General features: G+C 59.4%; 1 protein-coding gene across 10 annotated transcripts in view; it reads left to right on the top strand.

Moving 5' to 3' along the window:
* Nucleotides 1–26,742, top strand: part of CRHR2 (corticotropin releasing hormone receptor 2) — a 38,264-nt gene that overhangs the window by 6,247 nt on the left and 5,275 nt on the right. For 4 of the 10 annotated variants that reach the window (XR_016223013.1, XM_008261603.5, XM_070059403.2 and 1 more), the window contains exons 2-9: nucleotides 2,848–2,941; nucleotides 9,335–9,460; nucleotides 19,712–19,797; nucleotides 20,372–20,481; nucleotides 20,755–20,872; nucleotides 21,973–22,126; nucleotides 22,544–22,604; nucleotides 24,007–24,079. Coding sequence is in view for 9 of the 10 variants with exons in the window: in XM_008261603.5 (XP_008259825.2) it covers nucleotides 2,848–2,941; nucleotides 9,335–9,460; nucleotides 19,712–19,797; nucleotides 20,372–20,481; nucleotides 20,755–20,872; nucleotides 21,973–22,126; nucleotides 22,544–22,604; nucleotides 24,007–24,079 (822 nt within the window). In the remaining variant the exon portion in view is untranslated. Of the gene's footprint in view, nucleotides 1–2,847; nucleotides 2,942–8,820; nucleotides 9,223–9,334; nucleotides 9,461–19,711; nucleotides 19,798–20,371; nucleotides 20,482–20,754; nucleotides 20,873–21,972; nucleotides 22,127–22,543; nucleotides 22,605–24,006; nucleotides 24,080–26,742 lie in introns of those variants that run through there. The other 6 variants (XM_008261604.5, XM_089316081.1, XM_008261601.5 and 3 more) reach the window with 4 other exon arrangements.

Below are 26,742 nucleotides of genomic sequence, written 5' to 3'. Positions count from 1 at the left end.
TAGAGTTGGGGAAGGAGGGGAGGGTCTCTAAGCGGCGTTCCTGGAGGGAAGAGCTTGTGCAGGGCATCGGGTACCCCACCCTGGGGACGTGAGCCCCCATCTCTGAGCTCCCTAACTAGCCCCTCCTAAAATCCTTGACAGGAATCACCATTTAGCTCCATGTGCCAGGTTCTCACCATACACTCATTTTTTTTTAAGATTTATTTATTTTTATTTGACAGTCAGAGTTACACAGAGAGAGGAGAGGCAGAGAGAGAGAGAGAGGTCTTCCATCCGCTGGTTCACCCCCCAGATGGCCGCAACGGCCGGAGCTGTGCTGATCTGAAGCCAGGAGCCAGGAGCTTCTTCCAGGTCTCCTATGTGGGTGCAGCGGTCCAAGGACTTGGGCCATCTTCTACTGCTTTCCCAGGCCATGGCAAAGAGCTGGATTGGAAGTGGAGCAGCCGGGACCCGACCCGGCACCCATATGGGATGCCGGCACTGCAGGCCAGGGCATTAACCCGGTGTGCCACAGCGCCGGCCCCCATACACTCATTTCTTTAATGCACACAAAATTCCTGTGGGGTTTGTTTAGCCCCAAACTAAAGACAAGGAGATTGCGGCTCAGAGAAGTCAAGTAGCTCTGCCAAGGCCGCCCAGCTAAGAAGCAGCATCTGCAGAGCCCTGGACACTGCGCTGCCTGCACTCTGCCCGCTCGGGGAGCTCAGCCCCAGCCCCTGGAGCGAGATTACTCAAGGCGGGTCCCTGCCTCCCTGGCCCACTGCCCAGCTACTGTCTCAGGTCCCTGCCCACCCATCGCATCACCAACAGGGGCTCTGCCCAAGATGGGCCCCTGCAGGCTGTGCCTGGGTCTGAACTGAGTCACACCTACACAAGCAGCCCTGTGGGGTGAGCGGGTGCCTCTGGCTGTGCCGGAGAGTCACAGGGGCGGGGCTCAGAGTTGGGAGTTCCTCCCAACACCACTTGTCATCTGCTCGGCCATTTCCCCCAGGTCCCAACCACAGGGCCAGGCTGAGCTCGCAGCCCCAGGACTGACCCCCGACCCCCACCTGCCTGCTCCGCGGAGCCCTCAGCCCCTCCCTGTGCTGGGTCTGGGGGCAGCGAGGGCTCAGGCCTGACCCATCACCTCCTTCACAGCCCCCGGTCTTGTCTGAGAAGCAGCTGGCAGTGCCCCAAGTTGGGGTGAATTCCCCATGAGCCCCAGGTTCTCGAGGGCTCAGCCACAAAGCACGTGGTGGTGGCCGCGGCTGCTCAGCAGGCAGGGGCCTGCGTCTTGGGTGCCAGCTGACCTCTCGAAGGCCCTGGCTGCAACGCTGGGGCTCCGTCAGGCAGGTGATCGCCCGTTCCGCCAACCTGGCTCTGAGCGCACAGGGAGCGGGCTCCTCCCCCAGGACTCGAGCAGTGCGGGGCTCTCCCTGCCTAGGGTAGGGCCTGAAACTCTCCTGGGAAGGCCCCAGGGTCCTCCCTGCCCAGCTCCTCCCACCCAGGAGGTGGCTCCCTGCGCCCAGGAGGTCCCACTTCCTGTCGCCAGCAAGGCCCTGCCCCCTATGTCATTCCTGCAGGCAGCGTCTTACAACACCACAGCACACACAACATGCGTGCACACACAGCGCACACCCATGCCCCTCTGCATCACCCTCTGCCCCTGGCGTTGTGGGTGCCTGGGGAGGACGCAGGCGCAGTGTGCGTACCTGTGAGTGTTTCAGCCCTGGGAGACGGAGCAGCACGGCCCCTCTGCCCAGGTGGAGTCGTCCATTCAAAGTGGAGTGCCGGCTCCAGCACAGGAGGTGTGCTGGGCCCCAGCACAGGAAGTGGGCTGAGCCCAATGCGGGAACATGCTGGGGGGGGGGGGGCTCTGGCCCCAGGGGACATCATGGGCAAACACTGACCCAGCTCCCAGGAAGGGGACATCTGACAGGCAGAAGAAAGGGGAGGGGGTTGCCATAGGAGGATTGGAGCCAGGAACGGCCCGCTCTGGGCGAAGCAGTGGTCTCAGGAAGGGTGGGGCAGGAGGTAGAACTGCACCGAGGGTGCCCTTCCCAGCTCTGCCCTCATGGAGGCAAACCCCTACACACTCTGCAAAGCCCTCAGCGTCCTGACCCCTTCCATGAGGCTACCCCAGCTCTCCTGGAAAGCTGGCCCCCAACCCGTCTTCCCACCAGAAGATGCTCCCCTCCAGGGCAGACACCTCTGAATCTACTGCCCCTCTGCACCCACGCTGATGATCGGGAGATGGGCTCCTGGGCGGTTTTTGTCTTTTTGGTGGGACTACCATCATTACAGCAGTTACATCTGCTCCTTGGTCAGAACTGACACTGTGGTCCCCTCCATTTCCCTACTCCTCCTCCTGCTTGCCTCCCATATACCACCTTTTCCAGGAAGCCTTCCCGTCTTCCCAAGTCCAGGTTAGCTGTCTCTCTCACACCCTGCCCAACACCCTGCCCTGTAACTGCCCTCTTCCCTGTGTGACACTCTCTTCCCCTGCCTTCTGCCCTTTCTAACTCCAGTGGTTCCCTCCCTGGCCTGGGACCACCAGGGACACCCACTTGCTCCCCCAGCCAGGCCCTGACACTCAGTGGGTGTGCTAGGGGACAGAGGGATGCTGGCCCCATCCGGAGGAGGAGACAGCTTTGGGGTGCGGGGAGGGACAGAGCTTGCTCCTGTCTCCGAGGGGATACCAGGGTTCCAGCCCTGGCCAGGCCACTTCCCCCCCACCAAGTCGCCCTCAGCATAATCGAGGTAAGAGAACCGAGCCCAGGTGACAGGACGGGACGTGGTGGATTGCCCAACAGCTGCTGTCAGTGCTCAGCAGGGCCTGACCTCCACCCTCACCCTGTTCTCTCCTAGGCGTCTGGGCCGAGCCAGGCACCCAGGGACCAGCCCCAGTGGGCACTGTTGGAACAGCACTGCCACGGGACCCCAGCCCTCACTCACCTGCCAGGTATGCACGCCCCCGCGGCCCTCAGTGGGTGCCAGGCAGCGGGAAGGGAGCTGCTCTCCTGGGCCAGCCCAAGCTCCATGGGGGTGGCTGTGGTGGGTGAACCTGGCTTCAGCCCTGGTTTGGCATCTGCTTTACTGGGGGTGGGGGGGAGTCCTAGGGCAGGCCCCTTCCCCACGTGAGCATCCGGGTCTCCCTCAGTGATGAGGAGTTGGCTGGGAGTTCCTCTTCCCTCACATGAGACAGGTGGAAGGAATAAAAACAGCTCCAGTTGCCGTGGCTACAGGTGTGGCCCCCTGGCGAGGTCGGCAGAGCAGAGCAGCAGCTGGGCCCTGAGTGCTGAGCCTCTGAGTTTCCCAGCGGCTGGTTCCACGCCGGGGCGGCTGCTGCCAGGTTTTGGTTCTCAGGTGCTCTGACAGAGATGGCTCCAGGGCCCCACCCAGCATCCTGGCCTGCCCAGGGCTGCATCCCCAGGCCCACTGGGGGAAAGAGGAGAGCGTGGTGCGGTGAGAGTGCCCCCAGGGCCTGGAGCCACTGCCAGGGCATGAGAGGACGGGAGCCCTGGCCAGCACTGGGCCCCAGCCTCCATAAGACAGCCTGGGTCAGGAGTCAGGGCAAGGCTGCCTGCTCAGTGCCGAGAATTTAGGTGTTGAGGACAGAGAGACCCCAGGCTGGGTCCTAGCTCCTCCCCCCGGGCAGTGGAGTCACCGTGCACAACTGTCCTACCTCAACCTGGTTCGTTTTCCGAGTTGCTGTCACAAATGCCACAGACTGGCAGCTTTAACCACCAGAAATTTACTTTCTGATGTTTCTGGGGTCCAAGATAACGGTTGGCCTTCCAAGGCTGCTCTCTTTGGCTGGTAAGCTGCCACTTTCTCTCTGAGCCTCCACCAGGCCCTCGTGTGTGTGTGTGTGTGTGTGTGTGTGTGTGTGTGTCCTGGTCCCTTCTTTTCTTTTTTATAAAGATATTTTTATTTATTTGAAAGGCAGAGTTACACAAAGATAGATCTTCTATCTGCTGGTTCACTCCCCAAATGACTGCAATGGCCGAGGCTATGCCAGGCCAAAGTCAGGAGTCAGGAGCTCCACCTGGGTCTCCCACATGAGTGCAGGGGCCCAAGCATGTGGGACATCTTCTGCTATTTTCCCAGGTGCATTAGCAGGGAGCTGGATTGGAAGCGAGGCAGCTGGGACTCAAACTGGTGCCCGTATGGGATACCAGCAGCACAGGCAGAGGCTTAGCCCACTGGGAGGCAATACTGGCCCTGGTCCCTTCTTGTCACAAAGACACCGATCTTCATGGATCGGGGGCCCCCTAATCAAATTTCCTTAGCTCTACTTCTGCGTCGTGGGTGTCAGGACTTCAGCATGTGGATCCGGCAGGGAAGCAGCCCACACCACCAGCAGAGCCCGAGTCTCCGCACCAGTTAGAAATGCCCTCAGTCTACCTGCAGTCTGACGGCGACGTTTGAACAAGAGGCCGCGAGGACACCCAGCCTGGCCGTGCCCAGCAGCCATCAGAGGAGGTCCCCTCCCTCCAGGGGAGCTCCACCTTCCCCTCACCACACTCTCAGCAGAGCCACTGCCGCCATATCCCTGCCCTCCCCTCCCACCCCCTCCAGCAGGTGGCACAGACCCTGCCCCTGAGCCCTTGCCGGTTGGCCCCCCTGCCCCTGCCTCCGAATCTAACCCAGAGGGTTCCTGCTTCTCCAAGCACAGCCCTGCACCCCTTGCTTAACTTCTGAAATCACTCAGCTGTGTGCACCAGGATCCATATTAATTATGTAAATCTGGTGGGGGGTGATTCTCTTAAGCAAAGAGGACAATCCACACTCCTATCCCACAGCACAGGAACGTTCCTAATGTAGCAGCCAGTTCGGGCACGCTCGCTCCTCACGAGCCAGGCCCCTGCAGTGGCCATCTGGCACTTAGGACGCCCCTGGGCCCCAGAAGCTGTGGGGATGGGGAAAATGCACAACTCACACTAGTTCAGCAACACGCAAAAGCATGCGCTCTGAATGAGATACCCGTACAAGCGAGGAAAGGAAGGAAAACCGAACAAGGGAATGATGCACACCGTACTCATAGATAAATACGTAAGTGACCAGTGATGATCTAGGTTGGGATGGGGCGGCAGGTCCCTGAGAGCCTGTACTGCCCACAAACGGCCATAAAAGGAAAGACCAGAATGAGATAAAGTGCGATAGAGGTCATGAATCAAAGGCGGGAATCAATTAGGCTGTAGCCCCTGAAGTCCAAATAAAGGAAGAATACACATCAGCAATTACGACTTCCAGCAGGCTGCAAATGGATGGCTGCTATTTTATTCATCGCAGAGGCATCTGCATACTTTAGGAAAAATGTGGGGCCTCTATTGTCAGGCTGATTATTTATTCTGCCCATAGACAAGATCAAGGTCCAAATGGATTCAAGGACTTCTTGAAATAACTCTCCAATCCAACACACACACACACACACATACACCACACAAATGCGCACACACGCACACACACATGCTCACCAGGGTTGGTCACATGGGAAGAGAGCCTTGGTCCAGGAGACAGGGACCTGGGCTTCCCCCAGCTCTGCTGCCAAGACATTCATTCTTTCAGGAGTGACTCACTGAGCCCCAGCCTGGAGCACTCTGTGGATGCTGGGGACTGGTGGTGAACAGAAACAGCCCTGCCCTTGGAGAGTGACAAGCTGGTAGAGGACACGGGAGAAAAGGCAGCAGGCTCAGTCCCCAGCAGGTGGGGTGCCATAGGGAGCCTCCTGACCCAGACAGGACAGAGGAGCTGGGAGCTTGGCTGCATGGTGGAGGGGTGGGTGGGTCCCTGCGGGGCATTCCCTGGAGAGGGAACAGCCTGCACAAAGGTGCAGAGGTACAGAGGGGTTCCAGGGACAAACAGGATGGTCTGCAAGACCTCTCAAACAGCAGGAGCGAGAGCGTGGGGGACACTCCGCAGGCCATGGGGAGTCCCTCTGGTGAGGACGAGTGACAGGATTATAGTGATTGAACATTGCTCATCTGCCACAGGCAGGAGCCAGGGAGCCCTTGGGCTGCTGTGGACATGAGGCTGGCTGGGAGGGGCGGCAGAGGAAGTCCTTTTCTGTCCCCGGGCATCCCACTGCCCATCTGTAATAAGAATGTGGGGCTGGCCAGTTAGTGAAAGCCCTGCCTGGTCCCATGCTTCCACATGAAGACTCCAAGCCACTTCCACTGCTCTAATGCTGAGTGGGGATGGCGGGAGGTGGGGTGGGGGCGGCAGCAGAGAAGCGTCTGGCTCGGGAGGACAGCCCCCAGTGCCTCAGGACCAGGGTGAGCCTCCAAGCCCAGCAGGCACGTGGTTAACTCCCAAGAAGCCTCACTACTTGGTCCCAGCTCTGCCTGAGCTGCCTCACGGTCTGTGCCCTGTGACCCAGGACAGCCCTGCAGGATGCAAGGACGCCCTGTCCCCTTGGGCCCTTGTGTTCCAGCTGATCCTTGAGTGGCAGGGGCTGAGTGAGAGTGGGACTTGGTTGTGACTGTGACTCTGGGTGTCTCTGCTGTGCTCTGCATGGCTACTTGATGCCATGCATAGCTTGCAATAGGTGTGCCTGGAACTGTCCCCCAGCGCACAGCCCACATCTGGGGTGGGCCCAGGCGTGAGAGACAGAGCAGCAGAGGTACCTGCCTCCCCCCAGGCTTTGAGTGACACACAGGGCTCTTCTACAACACCTGTCACACTTACCAGGACTTGCTTGCCCATCTGCCCTTGTCCCCACCAGCCTGAGGACACACAGACTGTCCCAAATGCTTCTCTACTGATAGGTGTGGGACAGGGCCAGCCTGCAGCCCCAGGAGCCCCCCTCCCTCCCAGGGTCCTCCTACCCACTTCTGTGACCTTACTTTGCAAAAGCACCTAGACTTTATTGGTAGTTGGGTTTCATCTCTTTGAGGAAAAATTCAGCTCTTTCCAATTTCTTCCTCATTTGTCTATTTGCAAACACTAAAGGGAGGTAGAAAATCGATTTGTTCCCAAACCGCTACCTTCTCCAGTTTCTCCTGTGTCACAGCTTAGAAGCGTGCTTATAATAATAAAATCAATGCCAAGACGGCCCTGCATCCTGCAAACCCAGGGACTGTGGGTCTGGGCTCAGGCCCCAGCTGGCCATTCTGGAAGCAGCACAGCCTCTGGCTCTGCCTCCGAAGCGGTCACTTCCCCGAGGGACCTTCATTCCATGTGCTCTTCCCGTTAGGAGCACTCCAGGCCCCCTAGGCCAGCGCTCGGGTCTGCAGAAGTCGGTTATGAGCCAGAAGCCCTTGGCCTCAGGACCCTGGAGCTCACCACCCGCTCTGGGCAAAGTCAATCACTTAAGCTCAGCCAGGTTGCTCCCTCCTCTCGCTCCACCCCCAAGTATTTCCCAGGGGAGACTTCAGCTGAACCAGCCAACCACACTCTGACCTCCGAGGCACGCTGAGGGACAGGGCTCTGTCTGGGAACGAGAAACAGGACTCTGCAGCTTCCTGGGGTTAGGATCAGGCCCAGGACGGGGCTGGGACCCTCCCCCCCTCTTCTCCCTGCTGATCCTGGCTCTGGTCATTGCCAAGACCAGGGGAGCTCTGCCTCTGCAGCTTCCCCCGCCCCGGGGGCCCCTCACTGTCCATCCAGGAGGACAGACCCCGCTGGCTGCTCTGCACCGCGTCCTAGGCCTTGCCAGTCAGCAGGCCCTGGAGAGCCTGCAGGGCTCAGCCCTGTGTCAGTGCTCGCTCGCTCGCTCACTAGCTGCCTCACTGGAGCTGCCTGAGCAGTGACAGCAGCATTAATATGGAGCCTGCGGAGACTGGAAGACACAGAGACATCCCAGCCCGCCTCCTCGCCTCTCCCTGCTCAGGTGCAGCGTCAGGGTTCTCAGCCTTCTCAGGCAGCTTGGGTCCCCAGGGGAGCTGGCAGTGGGGTAGGACTGGTTCCTGGGCCCAGCTCTCCCTGCCCACCAGAGATCACACACACACGCACACATGCACACACACATTTATATGCACACACATGCACACACATACATGCACAGCTTTGACTCTCCTAATTCAGAACTTCCGGGCTGGGAGGACATCCCCAAAAGACAGGACAAGAATCCTGCTTGGGCAAACACGGCAGGGAGAGGAGACACGGAGGCAAGGCCAGGCCAGGGCCTGAGTTGGAACATGCCACCTCCAGGCCCTGTTTCCTGAGCTGTCTGTCACTCACCTGTGGCACTGGAGGGACACAACAAATTAGCAGGCAGACAGTGCTGCGGGCCCTGAGACACTGCCTTGCACACCTGACTTTCTTCCTCTCCGCTGGTATGGAAATGGGTGTCAGGTGCACAGCTGAGCCAGGAGCAAGAGTGGCACCTTCTCAATTCAGTCTCTCTAGGGCCCAGGGCACCAAGACCTGAGTGTTCCGGATAATTCCAAGCCATTAGTTCTGGAGACTTCCACATCTCATCAAATGGCAATGCTTGGGGCCCAGGCGCGGGGCGGACTACCTGGTTGTGCCGGACTCGCAGGTCCTGTCAGAGCCACATGCCCAGCCCCTCCTCTCCAGGACCAGGCTCTCCTTCCGAAACCTCCTCGCTGGATCCCAGCTCCCACGCCCCGCCCGGGTCTCCACCCACTCGGGCCACTTGATTGCATCAGTCCCTCCAGGCACGCAGTTTCCTTCCCAGGCCTGGGTGCAGACAAGCACGTGGACTCCGCCCCTGACAGCTCAGGGAGGAGAAACTGAGGCCCCACTGCGGCCGGCAGCAATATCCCCCCTAAGAGGAAGGCTGTGGGTTCCCCCAAGCCGGCGCACTTCGCAGCCCCTGCGGCTCCGGGACAGGAGCTCACGCTCCCCAGCTCCGACCTCGCGGGTCCTGAGAAGGCGGGCTCGGGTCAGACCTGGGGGCCGGGGTCTGGAGGCTGGGCACAGCGCGGAAGGGCCGCCCGGCCCCGCCCCCTGGCGCCGCCATTGGCAGCGGCGGAGGCGGTGGACCCGCTGCAGGGTGCGCTCGGGCGCTCAGCTCTTGGAAGGTCCGGACTTGGCAGCTCCGGGTGATCGCGGCTGGGCCGGCAGGGGCCGGGAGCCTGCGCTCTCTCGGCGGCTCACTCTGGCACCCGCTCCCGGGCAGCCACGCTGGGCGCGCACTCCCACTCCCTCTGCGCGCGCGGCTGCGAGGCGCGATGGACGCGGCGCTGCTCCACAGTCTGCTGGAGGCCAACTGCAGCCTGGCGCTGGCCGAGGAGCTGCTCTTGGACGGCTGGGGGCAGCCTCTGGACCCCGAGGGTAGGCTGAAGGCGAGCGCACCGCGGCGGCGCGGGCTCCTTCCCCGCGCGCTCGGAGAGCCCGGCGCCGCAAGGGGCCTCCTCTAAGCCCCGCTCCGCTCTCCCGTCGTCAGGTCCCGACTCCTACTGCAACACGACCTTGGACCAGATCGGGACGTGCTGGCCCCGGAGTGCGGCCGGAGCTCTCGTGGAGAGGCCGTGCCCCGAGTACTTCAACGGCGTCAAGTACAACACGACCCGTAAGTGCCCCCTCGGCCGCCGCTGCCTAAGGGGGACACAGCTTAGGGAGCGAGGGGGCTTGGACCTGGGGTGGCGACCTCTGCGTGTGGCAGTACCGCCACACCGCTGGCCATAAAGACCCCTTCTGATGTTGGGGGCGCGTCTTCTGCCCCATCCACAGCACAGCTGCTAAGCTCTAAGGTAGGGATTTGCTTACGGTCCCGTGCTCCGCGCGGTGGGAGCGCAGACAGCGGAGCCAGGGATCCTGAGAGCTCCGATGTCTGAGATTCTGTGCTTCTCTTCGCCGAGAGATCGCGCCCCCACCCTCCAGGTTAGTCCGCAATGCCTGGCGCGAGCGTGCTGAGCGATCCGACCCCTGACACCTGGAGAACGCGGGAGGAGGGCGGGCGGCAGGAAAGATGGGGCGGGCGCAGGAGCTGGGGGAGCCTGAGTCCGGAGACTGCGGAGATGGCTGGTGGCAGGTGCACCTTCTCGTACCTAACGAGGTATCCCGGGACCGGCCCGCTGGGCGCATTCCTCCTGCGCCCCAGCAGTAGCTCTGGATCAGGAGCGCTGCCGCCTCCCAGGAGAACCACCTGTGCTGCTTTCCTCAAGTCACAGACTGGCTGGAGCTCTCCGGGCCAGAGCCTGCTGGAGTTCCCCAGGCTCCGGGTGGCTCTGCTCCAGGGGGAGGGGCTGGCGCGGAGGTGCTGATGTCTACGCCCTTGGGAGCCGCATGTGAGCTCTGATGACGGCTGTGGGGCCCTCTCTGGATGCCACTCACACCTCCCACCCTGCCCCACCCGCTGAGCACCCCCTGGGGCCCTACCTCCCCTGGCTGAGAAGCCCCTCATCCCAGAAACATCCTGGCAAGTGCTGTTTGTGTCTTCAGGGTGGCCCGAATGCCTCATCACCACAGAGGCACACGCGCCAGTCCAGGCTTCCGGAGGTTGCACCCTATCTGGTGAGAGGTGGCCAGAGGAGGCAAGACAGCAGGGCTGCCCAGGCTGCCTCGTTGCACTCCCCCGGCTGCACCAGCTGAGGGCTCTGGTGGGCCCTAGGAGCGGCTTTGCTCTTACGCTCTGCAGCTCAGCAGAGGTGTCCCCAATGGGAGGGGGTGGTAGAGGCAGTGGGATCCTGGAAGCGGATTTCCGCATGGCCTGAGAGCATGCTTCCTGTGGGTGAGTGACTCCCCGGGAGGAAGTGAGCTCCCTGGGCCAAGAGGAATGCCAGCGGAGGAAACGGCTCCCTTGCTCCTTCTCAGGAGCACGGTGATTAGCACTGTGTTTTCAGGATTCTGTGAGTGTGTGGGGTGGGGTGGAGTGGAGGTCAGTGTGCCTGAGACCGAGGGTCAGCCGGGCCTAGGGGGTATCACAGCATCTCAATCTGTGAACCTGAGGGAGAGCTCCCTGGTCTTAGCCCAGCCTGGTCTACACCCTGTTCTCCCAGCCAGCCCAGAGCTCCCTGGGGCAGGGCCTGGCTCTGTTCTTCGTAGCAGAGCTGAGCAACTTCCTGAACACCCACTATGTGCCGGCCCTTGCACTAGCACTCTATGGAGGCCCTCACTCGTAATTTCTACAGGCAAAAGAAATGCAAAGTGATGATGCCCCGGTCTGGAGGAGCTGGGGACTATTGGGGGTGAGGATGGGGTGGGCAGGGAAGACTTCCTGCAGGAGGTGTCATGGTGTATAGAGCATTGACATCAAGTCGAGTGAGCTGAGAAAAGATCAGGGTGACATCAAGGTTGGTAAATGTGGCACCCATTAGCCCCGATAGCTAATGAGCAATTTTCTTTGTGTGAACCAAAGTGCTGTGACTGCTGGGGAACAGGAGAAGCATTGGGGGGAGGGGAGCATGGCCATTTACTGGTCCCTGGAGCTGACAGAGGAGTGACGGGTCAGCCCAGGTGGGAAGAGCCAAGGCAGCTAATGGCGATGGGAATTCGGGATGGATGTCTCTGCTCCCCTGCCTCCAGGAGCAGGGGGGGTGGGGGGTCTCCTCCACTCACCTATTCAGTGGGACACTTTCTTCTGAAAGGCTGGCACATGCAGAAGCTGAGAAGCCTGGGGGGAGAAGAGGGAGTCCAGGCTCCTCTTCCTGTCCCGATTCTGAGATGCTACAGACTCCCCCACCCCCCAAAGGCTCACTCCTTAGAGGACAGGGATCCCAGGGTCAGCAGGAGAGCAATGAAGGCATTAGTCACAGGACCCTTCAACCCAGCTGAGCACAGAGAATCAGCAACAAGCCTTCTGTACTGATCACCTGCCAGGCGCCAGCTCTCCCAGAGAGAAGTTTACACCCATAATTTCACTCTCCCTTCACCCCAAGAGATGGACTGCTTTTCTACCCACATTGCAGATGGAAACATTGGGGCTCGGAGGCATGCAGTAACTTGTTTCCAGGTCTGATCAGCTCCTGTGCCCCAGTGCAGGCAGAGGACTCCACAGGGCACTCTCGCCCGCAGGGCCATGCTGCCTCTGAGATGGACTTCAGAGCCATGTTTTGGGCCGCTAGTGAGCAACGCTAGGCAGAGTTGGCCCAGAGAGGGACCCCAGTCTCCCTGAGCAGCCCTGCCCATGCCATCAGACCTGACCACCACTGAGCCACAATCCTGCTGCCACCACTGTCTGAAGTTCCATGCAGTTGTCCCTGCAAGTGCTGCTCCCCATCTCCCTCGGGGCAGGTGCTTCTGATGAGAGGGCCATGTGGGGCCCTGAGTCCCTGACTTGAGCTCTGGCTGCAAGGAAGGCTCTGGCATTTCAGCTCTGTGTCAGAGGGTGGTCTCTGTATCCCCACCCCTCACTTTCCCCAGGGATTCCTAAGCCCAGGTTCAAATCCTGGCTGGCCAAAAACAACCCTTACTGTCCATCTGCCTTAGAACCTGGGCAGGTCCCATCTCCCTGGGAGGGAAGCAGGTTAGCTCTGCAGTGCCTCGGCCACAGGGGACACTTCCGTTCTTTTTCCCTCCCATTCCGGTTCGCACAGATCCCTCTGAGTCCACCTCTGTGTGCATGTCTCTCTTGTCTCCCTGTCTCAGTCTCTGTTTCTCTCTGTGCGCCTTCTGCCTGTCTTTCTGTCGCTGCTAGGGTGTTTCTCCCTCTCTCTCGCTCTCTCCCTCTCGCTCTCTCTCCTCCTCCCCCTTCCTTCCCTTCTTCTCTCCCCCTCCTCAAATCCTTTGGCTCTCCCTGCCCCATCCTCATTCCATCTGCCCCTCTCTGGCACGCCCACCCCTGTGTCTGCCTGTGGACCTGTGGCTGCAAAGGGGGATCCTGCACTGCCTCCTCCTGGACAGAGCCCCTCGTCCCCTGTGGGGTCTCCAAGTGCAGCCTGACTCAGCCTCGGCCTCCTTGACCCCAGACTCCCGCCATGTCCCTCGGTGGGGGGCTGGGCCCACCTGTATGTCTGCCAGCACGGAGAAGAAGGACATCACACTAGCCCTGTCCCATGAGGAAGGCAGAGGTCCTCAGTTCTCAGAATGCCTTTCTGGTGCCATGCTGAGGCACTGGCTGGGTCGAAGTGGCTACACACAGCTGAGTGATTTCCCAGGGGGCAGCGGTGACAAGAAAGGCTGGGGCCTGCCCTCAGGGAGCCCTGGGCTGCTTCAAGGTCAGACTTGCACAAATCAACAGTCACAGACTGCAAAGAGGAGGTTGGGGACCTGGAGGATCCCTGAGAGGCTTCCTTGAGAGGGTGGGGGTGGCCCTGTAGGTCCTGAGGCAGTGGAGTTGTCACATTTGTTGAGGAAACACTCCGTACCTGGCTAGGTTGTGAGCCTCGGGGATGGTCCCAGACAGCCATGCCCCATGAGTTGAGGGGAGAATCCAGAAACTCAGGGCTGCATTTGTGTTCCCCAGGGACCAGAAGCCCCCTGAGTATGAGAACTATTTGTCTGCTGGGAAAGATGCAGCCTGCACCCATGGTCCCTGTGCTGTCCAACAACCACATGGCCTGGGGGCTCCCAGCTGCCTTGTCTCCACTCACAAGGCTCTCCTGAGCTGACCCTCAGCCACCCCTACCTGGCCATCTCTATTCCATTGTAATCGCCATTAAACTGCTTGGTCCCTCTGTGACTCAGTTTCCCCATTGTCTCCTGTCAGCATGGACTGTTAGTCTTGCCGTACCACTCGAAGATGGCAGAGCATCCTGAGTGAAAAGTCCTGTGCAAAAGGAAGCACAGGGTTTCCCAAGGTCCAGAGTACAGGACGGACGCCCCCAGAGCAGCACCCATGCAACACAGCAAGGTGGAGACGTTCCCCGGCTCACACCCTTGATGTCACAACAGATGGCCCCAGGGAAACAACTCCCTTCCACTGACTGGGTTTGGCAATGAGAGAGTCCCAGTCTCCCAGTGCAGCACCTTTCCCGGGTCAGGCTGGCTCTGAGCTTGGGTGAACACCCCCAGATGCCTGCTCCCCACTGTCAAGGTGCTATGAGCAGATCAAGACAGAAAGGCGCAGAGGGCACCCAGAGTTGACGGCTGCAGCATCAGGACAATGCATGAGACTGAGCTCAAGGAGATGCACCTTGTTGGGGAAGCTCGGGAAAACAGCACTGTTGGCACCATGACTGTTTCTCTGACTGCTCCGTCTCTGGCCACACTTCCCCTGTGATGGAATGAAAAGTGATTAGCCATGCACCGCAGCACCATGGCCCCAGCCAGATGACAGAGGCCAGGCTGGGAGGAGAAATTAGCTGGAAGATTTTCCGCACAAAAGGTTAAGAGAGATGACCCAAAACCAGAGTCAAGGATTTCCCAACAGAACGCCAAGTCAGGTGGGAAGGAGATGGCTGGATGTGGAGGAGCCCAGCTCAGGCAGTGGAGGGGCTGCAATCTTGCTCAAGGCTGGACCCTGAGGGACTGTCCCACGGCAGGGGATGCCACTGGCTGTGTCTGCTGGAGCACAGGGTGGCAGAGAGGGTCTCTCCCCTCTAGAAATATCAACTGCAGGTCTCCTCCTCAGAAAGTTACCCTGGGGCAGAGAGCTCTTCTTGCTCACCTCTTGGCGTGGTTAGTGACCCCAAACAGGACCTTTTGTTTTCCTCATTGAGCTCCACCAAACCAAATGAAGGGGGAAGTTACCTCCCCCTCTTTTTTTTTTTTTTTTGACAGGCAGAGTGGACAGTGAGAGAGAGAGAGAGACAGAGAGAAAGGTCTTCCTTTGCCGTTGGTTCACCCTCCAATGGCCACCGCGGTCGGCATGCTGTGGCCGGCGCACTGCGCTGATCCGATGGCAGGAGCCAGGTGCTCATCCTGGTCTCCCATGGGGTGCAGGGCCCAAGCACTTGGGCCATCCTCCACTGCCTTCCTGGGCCACAGCAGAGAGCTGGCCTGGAAGAGGGGCAACCGGGAAAGAATCCGGCACCCCAACTGGGACTAGAACCCGGTGTGCCGGCGCCGCAAGGCGGAGGATTAGCCTAGTGAGCCGCGGCGCCGGCCACCTCCCCCTCTTAAATTCCCATTGTGCTTTCCTTGGACTGGTCAGTGCTTCTGTGCCTGGAATCCAGAGGATACTGCCTACAGGTCTGAGACTGACTGTCCTGACGTGGGCTTGGACTGCAAGGTCAGCAGCCCCGGCAGCAGGGTCAACCCATCCTGTCCACTGGGTGTGTGTGAGACTCAGGTGCCTGCTGCCCGCATGTGTGGCTGTTTCACACCTGGAGTCTGGGCTTCCAAGGATGCCAGCCTATCCTCTTGGGCCACTCCAAATCCCACCCTCTTTGGGTTCCACAGTAACGTAGGCAACAGCATCAGCTCTGATCCATCCTGAGGCCTCTGTGTGCTCAGCTCTGTGCAGCTCTGATGAAAAGGCCAAAGGTGGCCACCAAAGCCCTGCTCTCAGGGACTCTCAGCCTGGGAAGTCCTGTTGCAGGGAGCCCCCTGGGCTGGTTAGGAATGAGAGACAGCAATGCCAACCCAGGGTGAAGTCAGTCGGAACCCTCAGGGAGCTGGAGCTATCACAGAAGCTCTTGGAGGAGCCTAGGATGCAAACAGGCTGGGTCGAGGACAATGATCTGAATGCAGAGTGGAAGGGCTGGCTCCCAGGAGCTCTCCAAGGTCTGGTACCTGCAGAAACCGTGAAGGGCAGAGAGCTGTAGCATTTTGCTGTCCGTGGTGCTGAAGGTCTGGGCCTGTGCAATGACTTCATTCCTTCAGTAAATAGGGCTTCTCGCCCTCCCCATCCCTCTCCCATCACCTTCTCCTCCCCCTTTCTTGTCACCTTCCCTGTAACTGATGGCTACACTGATGCCCCTCCATCACAGTCCCCCTCACTGTGTCCCCCATGGCTACCACACACCCATGGTGCGTGTCCCACTGGTTAGAGGACCAGAGATAGCAGTGCCAGCCTGGGCAGCATTTGAAAGTGACGTAGGGATATCTGGGGTTGTCACAATGGCTTGGAGGAGTTGCTGGCATTTAGGAGGTCGGGAAGTCCCACCTGACTCCCAGCAGATGCCAACGGCATGATTGAGAACCAATTCACATCACTTTTTCCAAGGAGATAAACAGAGGCCAAGAGGGAAGAGACTTAGTCAGGATCACCTGTCCATCCAGCTAGAGATAAAACAATATCAGGAACATAGCCCCCCACCTCCCAGCCAGTCCCTGGACCACGCCATGTTATCCCACAGGTCAGGAATTCTTATCAAAATGTCGGCACCTGAAAACAGGGGTGGTCCATTGCCCTGGGGGCTCTCATTAGGCCAGGGCCACCTGGGTGTAGGGCTCAGGCTTCCTAACTATAGAGCCCTGCCAGAGAAGACCTTGCCCGCACCCTCCAGACCCTAATGCCCCTGCCAGGCCACACCACACACCACCAATATCGATCCTCAGCAGAGGCCCTGGGTTGCTGTGGTAACGGGCACCCACCTCGCTGCATCCAGGACCACAATTCTGGCCTAGCCACTGGCCTGTGTTCTGTTTCCATCCCCCTGTGGCTCCCTGGGTGTGGAGGGGGGTGCTCTTCCCACTCTATTCTCCCCGGTGCATGGCTGTGCCTGAGGGCTCAGTGCCCTCATTAGTTGTAGTGGACAGCTCCCTCAAAGAGCAGGGCACATCTGTCCCCTGGTCCCCCGATACCTGTTGTCTGCAGCCATCATCCCCGGGCAGGGCTGGGCCCCCAGGGAGACGGCCCCTCCCTCCACATCCACCCTTCAGACTCTGCCTTCCAAGATCCAACAGATCTCAGTCAACCTGATTCAGCCCACAGGAACTCGATGGCTCACTCCTCGGGGGACCCAGTGGCTCCATTATGGTCTCTGCCCACTTGTCTGTCCCTAGGAAACTCAAGAGTCCTGGAGCAAAGGATTCGCTTCAAAGAGACCAAGTGCACTGTGAATTACAGCAAACGCGCTACAATAACGTCTGTTCTTGGACTATGGCTGGGGAGCAGCCACGGCCTGTGAAGTCAGTGTAGTGGTCACGACCAGCATTTGTACAGGAAGTGAACAGAATATTTCAGAACAGAAGAGAAGCGTCACAGCTGTGATCAACATAAATTTCACATTTTTGAAACCAGGTTCAGGGGTATGTGGGTACTGGATTGTGACGTAAAACGTACGTGTTGCTGGGGTTCGAGGGCAACAAATCTGCAGGCCTGTGTTACAAGAGGAGGTAACCCAGAGGGGAAAAACAAAGGACTGTGTCAGATCCAGGCTGCTGTGGAAGGCTCCATGGAGGAGGTGGCGTTGAGCTGGGGTTTACACGATACGTAGGAGTTTTTCTGTGAGCATGGGGTGAGAGTGAGGAGCGTGCTTCAAGCGATGACTCAGCACAGAGCTGGGTACGTGCCAGGCCTGTTCATGCGAATGCCAAGCACCATGCAGAGCGGCGGGGAGGGGGCTTGGGTGACGAGGCCCTCGATGTCACGCCAGGGAAGCTGGACTTTATTCTTTGGCTGTGCATGGCGGGGATCAGCCTGGCAAAGGAGTCAAGAGAAGAAGCAAGGAAGAAAGAGGGCAGGCTGGAAACAGGGAAGGGGGAGAGGACCCGTGGGACTTGGGACCCAGGGGCACTGGTTTGAGGAGGGGGAAAGGTCTGTGAGCAGCAGTGTCTCTGCCCTGACCCCCTCCCGCCTACAGCCCGCCCCACGGTCAGTGTTGCACGAGAGATAGCACACTTAGGAAGTGTGTATTCCGAGGCTCCATCCTCAGGGAGCCCCCACAGTCATCAGAGAGAACAGAATGACTGAGTGCTGGTCACAAGGCCAGGGCTGGAGTGTGGGGTGCGGGCAGAGTAGGGGTGCTCAGGAGAGAGAGAAAGAGCTGTGGAATGAGAGCAATCCAGGAGGCCTTCCTGGAGGAAGTGACCTAGCGGAGCAAGATCACATCACTGTAGGCAGCCTCAGAAGGTGAATGTGTCTGCATCTGAGCCACATCTGGACATTGCCAGATGGTTTCTGGACCCCTATAGGAAGGGACAGTTCATTTTGTAGAAAGACCTGCCTTCCCCAACAGCCTGACTCCTACAGCCCATGGACTCCCCGGCCCTCCCCAGCAGGTGCATGAATGTCCCTAAGCAGAGGGCCCTCCACGCCTACCAGTGGAACCGGGCGCTGTGGGCGGGGTGGGGAGCAGCTCTCCTCCCTCTGGGGGTGCCCTGGCTGACTCACATGGGGGCCCTGCCAGAGACGGCCCACACACTGACAGGCCTGGAGGCAGGGATTGGCCAGGAGCAACCCCGGGACTGAGACTTCAGTGAGCTCAGGGCAGCCAATTAGAAAGCGATTGAGCAAGACTCCCCTCCGCTGCGTCTGCCCGCAGCGAGTGCTCCCTGATCACCCCACTGCTGTGCACGCACGCTCTGCCTGGTAACTTCAGGATCCCAGAATCGCAGCTCAACCCTCAGTCCCCACTCCAGCTCCGTGACTCTGCCCTGTGAGCTCATTCTTCTCATTCGCCTTATCACATATACATAGATAACATAAGTTAAAACGTCCAGGAACAGGGGCCGGCACTGTGGCATAGCAGGTAAAGCCGCTGCCTGCAATGCCAGCAACCCACGTGGGTGCCGGTTCGTGTCCCATCTGCTCCACTTCTGATCCAGCTCCTTGCTAATGCACCTGGGAAAAGCAACAGAGGATGGCCCAAGGGCTTGGGCCCCTGCCACTCACGTGGGAGACCCGGATGAAGCTCCTGGCTCCTGGTTTTGGCCTGGCTGCTGTGGCCATCTAAGGAGTGAAGCAATGAATGGAAGATCTCTCTGCCAGTCTCTCCCCCTCTCTCTTTCAAATACATAAATAAATAAATCTGGTCCCAGTTGCCCCAACAGTGGAGCAGGTGGATTCTGTGGTTCGGGGTGAGGGCAGGGGGTAGAGGGTGCACACTGACGTGATGTGGTGCAGAGGCAGGCTGAGGGCCACGGCGTCCTCGTGGGGAGGGCGGGCTCACCACAGGGGGCAGTTTAGGACCCAGATCTTGGACGTCAGAGTTAGAACCGAGAGAAAGGTGAGTTCAAGGATTCCCCCCCACATTCCGTTTGCTGAAACTGCACTTCTATAAACCAGGCATTGATGCTGAAAAGTATCTTCCCATCCCTCATTCTGGCTGTTAATACAGAGGCTGGTGCCTGACTTGTGTTGGCCCCAGGCAGTGGCGCCGCGCCACCCTGGGCTCCTGGATTTCCCTTATTCCTAGGCCCCCGTAACTCAAAAGACTGAGGACAAAACCTGAAGCTAGGCCTCAGGGGTTGGAATCCTCTTGTCTTCTTTGTCTCCTTGACAGGCAGCTTCATCCCTTTGTGCCTTGGTTTTCACCTCTGTGAAATGGGTTAACACCGTGTCAGTCAGTACCTGCTTCGTAGAGTTGTCGTGAGTGTTAAATGGACAAGCATGTCTTGAGTAGTCAGAGGGGGCTGGGTACGTGGCAAACACGTGCCACACTCAGGGAAGCTCGCATTACAGTGTGGGGAGGAGGGCCTCTAATGTGAGTTGATTGCCCTAAGGATGGGGATTATTTGGTGCTGAAAGCTGCACCCAAATTCTCACAATCAGGTTCAGCTTTGAAGCAAAGAAACAAAATGAAGCAAAGTATACAAATTGCTAGTCGCAGATTACACCTAAAATGGGCTATAGCCATTTCTCTTTGAGCTACTCTGTGAGAGAAGCCTTTGGTGCCGTTTTCACACAGGCGGCGCGTGTCAGCTTGCACACATGCACTGTGTCTCCTGGCCCTATAGAGCCAAGGACCCTATCTTTGTCCTGCGGGCACCAGGGAGCCAGGGATGGTTCTTGAGGAGCAGAGTGGCCTGATTTGGCGGTTGGCATCTTTTGCAGGGAATGCCTATCGTGAATGCTTGGAGAATGGGACGTGGGCTTTGAGGATCAACTACTCTCAGTGTGAGCCCATTTTTGATGACAAGGTGAGTGGTCGGTCCCCACACAGGTGTCAGGACACAGGTTGGACTCAGAGCCAGCCCTTGTGTCACCCAACCACTCCCCTCTGCACCTCCTGTCCCTGGTGTCCCACCCCGGGCTCAGTGACACTGCGGCGGGGTCAGGAAGGGGGACGTGGAGCACTCATCGAGGCACACGTGTCACCAGCAGGCACAGGCGACAGGTGACCCTGAAAGGGAAAGACCAGGTGAGCCCTTCTCCCAGTGCTCACAGGCTGCCCCTCAGCCTCCGTGTCTCACTCTGAGTCCGTGACTCCACCCGGACAGCAGTGCAGCCCCACAGCAGCCAAGCTCCTGGGAAGCCACGCCCCGCTGAGCCCAGCCTTGCTCTGCTCCCTGCTCTGTGCTGCCTGGGGCGCCAACCTCCTCCCCTTTAAAGCCACGCCCAGTTCCTGACCCAAAACTTCCCAGCTCCATCCCAACACAGTCCCTGAAGGGGCTGGAACTTTTCCCCCAGATGAAGATCACGTTCAGAGGGAAAGCATTTGCCTGCCTGGAGAACATGCTGCTAATAACGTGAGCTGTCTGTCTGTCCATCCAGCAGAGGAAGTACGACCTGCACTACCGCATCGCCCTTGTTGTCAATTACCTGGGCCACTGCGTCTCCATGGCAGCCCTGGTGGCCGCCTTCCTGCTTTTCCTGGCCCTGCGGTGAGTCCACCCTCCTGGCCTGCTTCCTCCTCACCCCTGCACCCCCAGCAGCCCTTTCGCCTCTCCTGGGCACTCTGACCTCCCCCCACCCCAGGGGCCCAGGGGCCAGTGGACCAGGTGCCAGGGCACTGCCCACTGCCAGGCTCTGAGGGTGCAAGGGGCAGCTGGGCTCTGAGAGGCCCGCCCTTGACCACCATGGGTGAGAAGGGCAGCCCTGCTCTTGCCGCGTCGGAGAGCTGAGCCCCACTGAGCCCTGGCCCCGGCCGCCCACAGGAGCATCCGCTGTCTGCGGAACGTAATCCACTGGAACCTCATCACCACCTTCATCCTACGCAACGTCGCCTGGTTCCTGCTGCAGCTCATCGACCACGAAGTGCACGAGAGCAACGAGGTTGCCGCCCGGGGACACGTGGGCTGGGCCTAGGGGTGGGGTCTGGGCTGTGGGGCTGCCCACCTCTCTGCCCTGCACTTAGATGCATTGTGCCTCCAGGGCTGGGGGCAGGGGTGGGCCTGCCGGATGGGGCGCTCAGGAGCTGGGTTAACCAGACCAGGTTTGGGTTATCCAGGTCTTGCTGATTCCACCCCCCCCACCCCCCACCCCAACCTCACACACACACACAAAAGACCCCTCAGGGAAAAGGAGGCTGGAACTGACCTCTGTTGAGCTTTGTCTCACTTAATCCCGACTGGACACCTATGGGGACTATTTTCCCATGACACAGCCATGAAAACTGTGTAAGAGAGGTTAAGGGGCTCACCCAGGGCACACGCTGCCATGAGGCCTCACGTCAGGTCTCCACCCCGCACCTGTCAATCACTGTTGGACTTGTCCAGGTCCCTGTAAAACTGTAGACCCAAGTGGGGCCGACACGGAGTGCTTTGGCTCACCGTGGAGATGTCTCAACACATTTCCTTTGGATGGCCTGCACCTGGGCCAATGCCCACCAGCTGTGACCCTTAACTGCCCCCCATTGAGCCCCACCTCGGTACCAAACAAGTTCAGTTACACATGGAGAGCCTTCCAGCTCCACATTCACCTGGATGAATCAGATGTCGTTACCTTGGAGAAGAAGTGAGGCAGGGGGCAGGGGGCAGGTGTCTTTAGGGATGGGACCCTTGGGAAAGATCCAGAGCGGCTGGCAGCTCAGCATGGGCCCAGGGCTGTGAGAGCCAGCCAGGGAGAAGCGACTGCAAAGTCCAGTGAAGATCAAAACACTGAGCGTTCTGTTCCAGCCTGTGCCTGCAGGAAGCTCAGAGCCAGGCTCCCTCTCTCTATTAAAAAGAGACACTGGAAGGAGTTGGGGAGAACTGGAAGCACCCCAGTCCAGGGGAGAAGGGTTTCTTAGCTGAACCCAAAGGAGTGATAGAGACCCGGGGAAGAACACCTCCCCTGCGAGTGGCAGTCGGGTTGGAAGCCGTGGTCCTGCCTGGGGGTGGGAATAGTCCTGCCTGGGCCCCAGGCAGCCACTGACGGCCCTGTCCCGGGAGCAGGTGTGGTGCCGCTGCATCACCGCCACCTTCAACTACTTTGTGGTCACCAACTTCTTCTGGATGTTCGTAGAGGGCTGCTACCTGCACACGGCCATCGCCATGACCTACTCCACAGAGCGCCTGCGCAAGTGGCTCTTCCTCTTCATCGGATGGTGTGAGGGTCTTGGGGGCAGTGGGGCCTAGCGGGTGGGGGGCGGATGGCCGACAGGGTCATCTCCCTTCACCTTGGTCCAAGGACCAGAGCCCAGCCCGTCCTGAGGGTGCAGCCATTTCCTCCAAGCTGGTAGGGACAAAGCACCAAAAGGATGCTCCAGGCAGTCGCCCTCCCAGCCTGTGATGACCAGCCCAAAGAACCTTGTCTCTGCCTTCAAAGGGAGACTGGCTGGCTGCCACTCCTGCTCATAGAGCGTGGCTGAGAGTGGGGATGGTGATCTCGTGACATGGGGGCCTCTGGGGGTATGCGTGACCCCCACTGGGAAGAGCCAAAATGGGATCCCAGCCTCTCGTGGTCTACAGGAGGGTCCCTGTCCATCTGTCTGTCCACAGCAGCGCATGTCTGTTCTTCTTCCAGGCATCCCCTGCCCCATCATCATCGCCTGGGCTGTCGGCAAACTCTACTATGAGAATGAGCAGTAAGTGGGCGGGCTGGCCATGGCCATGGGGGCGTGGTGGGGAGGGAGCAGGGACAGGTCAGCCCTGGGGTCTGCCAAGCCTTGGGGCCTTGCCAGCACAGAGTCACTTTCTGGTTGTCCTTAAGCATTTGGGCACCCGGGGTACTCGCGTGGCAGGTCTCACGTGACTGTTTCCTGAGTTTAGTAAGGACTCATGGTTCTTTCAAGTGATACCTATGGCCTTGGGTAAGTCTGTTCCTCAAAGCTGGGTGGGACAGTGCTGGAAGGCCTGGGGCGTGCGGTACAGACACCATCCCAGGCTGCATCAGTGAGCATGGAACAGTCGACGAGAGCTTGTGTTAGCTGACACCCCAGTCTCCGCGTGGGCATAGTGTCCACGCCAGGGTGTCCCTGCCCCAGACTGTGATAGCCATGCCCAGGAGGCAGCAGCTGTGGCCACAGGCCGGCCAGTGAGAGCAGCCAGGAAGTCAGATGCCAGGAGCAGAGAGAAGAGGTTATCATCACTCTCCAAGTGCCAGTCTCCAAGGGGTCTCCGGGGCTGGGGTGAGCAGCGGGGTTTGGGGTACAGTCCCAGAAGTCCTACTTTAGAAAGAGCTTGTAAAGGTGAAAACTGCCCAAGAAAAAGAGAGCCTCTTTGGTAGGTAGTGAGCTTCCTTCAAACGGGGTGTGCAAGCAGAGGTGGAAACCTCAGTGCTGGGAGGCAGCCAGGAGGCTCCTAGTGGAGGCCGGTGTGCCCTGGATGCCCTCTGAGTTTCCTGAAGTTCATGGTCCTTTGCCAAGGTCCAGTAATTGCTGGCGGAGCTCGCCTGGGTCCTCCTGGCCCAGCTCTTCGTCCTTCTCCCCGGACTAGCATCCAGGAGAATAAACAAGCGTGTGCCAGCCAGGGAGGCGGGCCAGGCAGCAGGCTCCCTTTGTGGAGTGCTGGGGGCTCAGTTTGAAGACCCAGCTTGGGAGGGACCGTTCCACCTCCACATTTGCTGCTGTGTGCAGCTGAGCGCCTGGCACGCAGAGCCATGGGTTTGCAGCCACGGGGGAACAGGTGGTACAGAGCGAGCTGGGCACTGGGCCAGCAAGGGGGAGCCTGGCTCTCACTTCACTCCTGTGCCTCCTGCGTGCCCAGCTCGGCATCCAGCAGTCTGAGATGACACAGGGGACGGAGGGGGACGTAGAGGAGACCCAGAGTCTGCCGTCCACCTGGCTGGGGAGACCAGACCCACCAGATAGAGCAAAAGACAGCCAGGGGCCAGGCGAGGATGGGCAGGGGGCTGCGCTGTCCATTGAGGAAGGGGCAGCCCTGAAGCTTGGGTCTCAGGAGGGGTCAGAGAACCCTGAGCCCACACCTGCAGTGGTCGCCTGGCTCCTCCTCCACTGACCACTCACTGCACCACCCCCCTCTCCATAGGTGCTGGTTTGGCAAGGAGCCCGGAGACCTGGTGGACTACATCTACCAGGGCCCCATCATCCTTGTGCTCCTGGTAGGTCCTCAGTGGGGGCGGGGACAGATGGGGCTGGGCTCCGGGAGGACAGCAGAGGACCCAGCCAGGCTGACTCTGGGCAAAACATGGCCGGGGCTGCTCTCCACACCCAGTCTGCCTGCTGGCTCCTAGCCTGCACTCTTCTGGGACCCTGGCCTCTCCCTCATGCTTTGTGCCCTGGGGCAGCCCCTGTGCCTCTCTGCACCTTGAACTCTTCTTCTGGGCCACAAAGGATCTGACCCGGGGGTTTCTAGCTGTCCCGGGTCTGACGTCCACTTGCTAGCACCAGGTTGAGCTGGCCAGGTGAGCAGGTCCCTGAGGCAACAGAAGGGCCCAGCACCAAGTCTTTTGCATGCCTTCCCCCTCCCCCACCATGCTACCCTCCCCTCTGGGGCCCAGCCCACCGCCCCCAGCCTGGAGCAGCCATCCCAGAAGGAAGCGTAACGAGCAATTGTTCCTTGTCCAGCTGCCCGCCCTTTCCCAGATGTATCCGCGTCTAAGGTATAATTGCCTCCACGTCTTTGATCCACAACGAGCTTTAATTAAGACAGAGTTTAAGTAGAGGCTGCATTCTGGGAAAAAAAAAAAAAAGTAAAAAGAGCCCATTATATATTGTACATTTAAAAAAAAGAAACATACAAAAAAGCCCCATAAGAACTTGGCATTTACGTAAGACTTATTTCAGGCTCAGCAATTTCAGGCTCCTGTGTGTACCAGCTGCCTTAAAGGGCTACGCTCCTTTAACTCGGAGAGAATGGCCACTGGCCACTTGCCCACAGCAGGTGCCTCACGGGGCGTGCTTTTGCCTCCCTTGCTGACAGCTGCTTATCTCCTTTCTGTCCCTGCTCTTCTCCGGATTCGCCTGCCCCTAGAGGACAAGGGAGGCTGCCACCCACTGCCTGAAACCGACCTCATGGCTGCTTTCACGGAAGGCAGGAGCCAGTCCCTGCCAGCAGTTAACGAGGGCAGAGATTATCATGCTCAGTGTGCAGAACCCCCATGAGACATGTCCCCTCCCAGCCAGCTGTTGGCTGGTACAGGGGCTCTGATGAGCCTGGGACCCGCCAAAGAAAGCTGGCCCAGATGGCAGCCGAGGCAAGGGAGTGAGCCAGTCGTGACAGCCGGATGTGGACGGGTGATGAGGAAGTGATGCGGGCAGGGGCCAGTGTGCCGCTGGACTTGCTCTTGCCCGCCGCCCTCACTCTTGCCACCCCCGCCTCAGCTCGGAACCCTTTGCTTGTTGTTCCCTTTGGGTCCAGTGTTGGCCCCCGAGCCGTGGTTCCAGGTTCCATGCTGAGCCCACCACAGGCTCTGTCCTCATAACTTGGGTCCTCACACCCTCAGTGCCTGTGGTCTGGGCTTGCTCTGCGGCCCAGCCAGAGCCTGGGGCACAGTAACGCTCAGGATTGAGCCCCTTGAGATTTGCCTGGAAAATGCCAATAGGAGGGGAAAACCAGAGGTGCCCCGTGAGGATCCGGGGCTAAGCAGCAGACTGTCCCCCACTCCCGGCTGCTGGGGCACCATCTCCCATGGTCTAGGCTCCCTGGGGACAGACCACAGGGCCGCACAGACCCCTGTGGCGCAGACAGGTGTGTGAATGTGTGGGGCAGGGAGCTGAGGCTGGGCAGGGGTGAGAAGACCTGAGTGAGGTTGCAGGAAATCTACTTGGTACCTAGCACAGAGACCCTCCCAAGGGCGGGACCTCCTCTCCCAAGCCGGGTTAAAGACAGTAGAAGCCGCTTCAGAAGCCAAGGAGGGCAGGTGGGCCAGGACCCCTGGCTGTTCCCCCCTCCCCTCCCTTCCCCTCTTCTCCCCTCCCCTCCCCTCTCCTCCTCTTTCCTTTTCTTCCCTCCTCCCTTCCCGTCCCTCCCCTTCCCTTCCCTCCCCTCCTCTCTCCTTTCCTCCCCTCCTCCTCCTTCCCTCCCGTTCCCTCCCCCCTCCCCCTCCCCCCTTCCTCCCCTTCTACCCTTCCTTCTTCCCTTCCTCTCTTTGCTGCCCTCCCTGTTTCTGCACAGTGCACGCAGTGAAGGTTTAGGGACAGTGAGACCTGAGACGCCATGGCATGGTGACATAGCAAGTGCCCTGGCCCTCCAGCAGGTATGGCGGGGTCTCAGGGTGGCTCACACACGGAGGGCTGAGAACCAGTGGGCGGGGTCCATTTCTTTTTCTTTGCCTTGCTGCAGAGAGGCAGGTGCCGTGTGGTATATCGTGGAGGTATATTCCCAGGAGGCGGGCCCTGGGAAGTGGGGTTTGATCCTGAGGATGCCCTTTGCCCTCTTGGCACCTGAGTGTCCCACCTGCAACACGGGGAGGTGTCCCTGCCTCACGAGTGGCTGTGAGGCCTCGTGGACTGGGGGTGCATGCTGGTGACCCAGGGTCCTGCGCGTGGCTGCTGCAGGAGCAGAGCATGACGCTGGGGTTAGGAGAAGCTGCCGAAGCCAGCTGCCTGGGTTCAAAGCACAGCCCCACGCCCTGCCAACTCCAGGGCATGGGGAACTTACGCACCCTTTGGAACCTCAACTGTGCATCCATAAAATGGGGCTCATGGTGGTATCTGCCTCACAAGGCTGCTGCCTAAGGAACAGAACCAGGGAGGGCGCAAGGCCTCGACCCACATCAGGGAGTACAAGGTGTCCACAGCCATGGGGGACCGAGCTGCCAAT

The sequence above is a fragment of the Oryctolagus cuniculus genome, chromosome 16 (assembly GCF_051225735.1).
Source record: "Oryctolagus cuniculus isolate XC-2025 breed Fujian yellow rabbit chromosome 16, ASM5122573v1, whole genome shotgun sequence".
Classification (NCBI taxonomy): domain Eukaryota; kingdom Metazoa; phylum Chordata; class Mammalia; order Lagomorpha; family Leporidae; genus Oryctolagus; species Oryctolagus cuniculus.
Note: the sequence above shows the minus strand (reverse complement) of the source record. Positions and strands in the feature narration are given on the sequence as shown.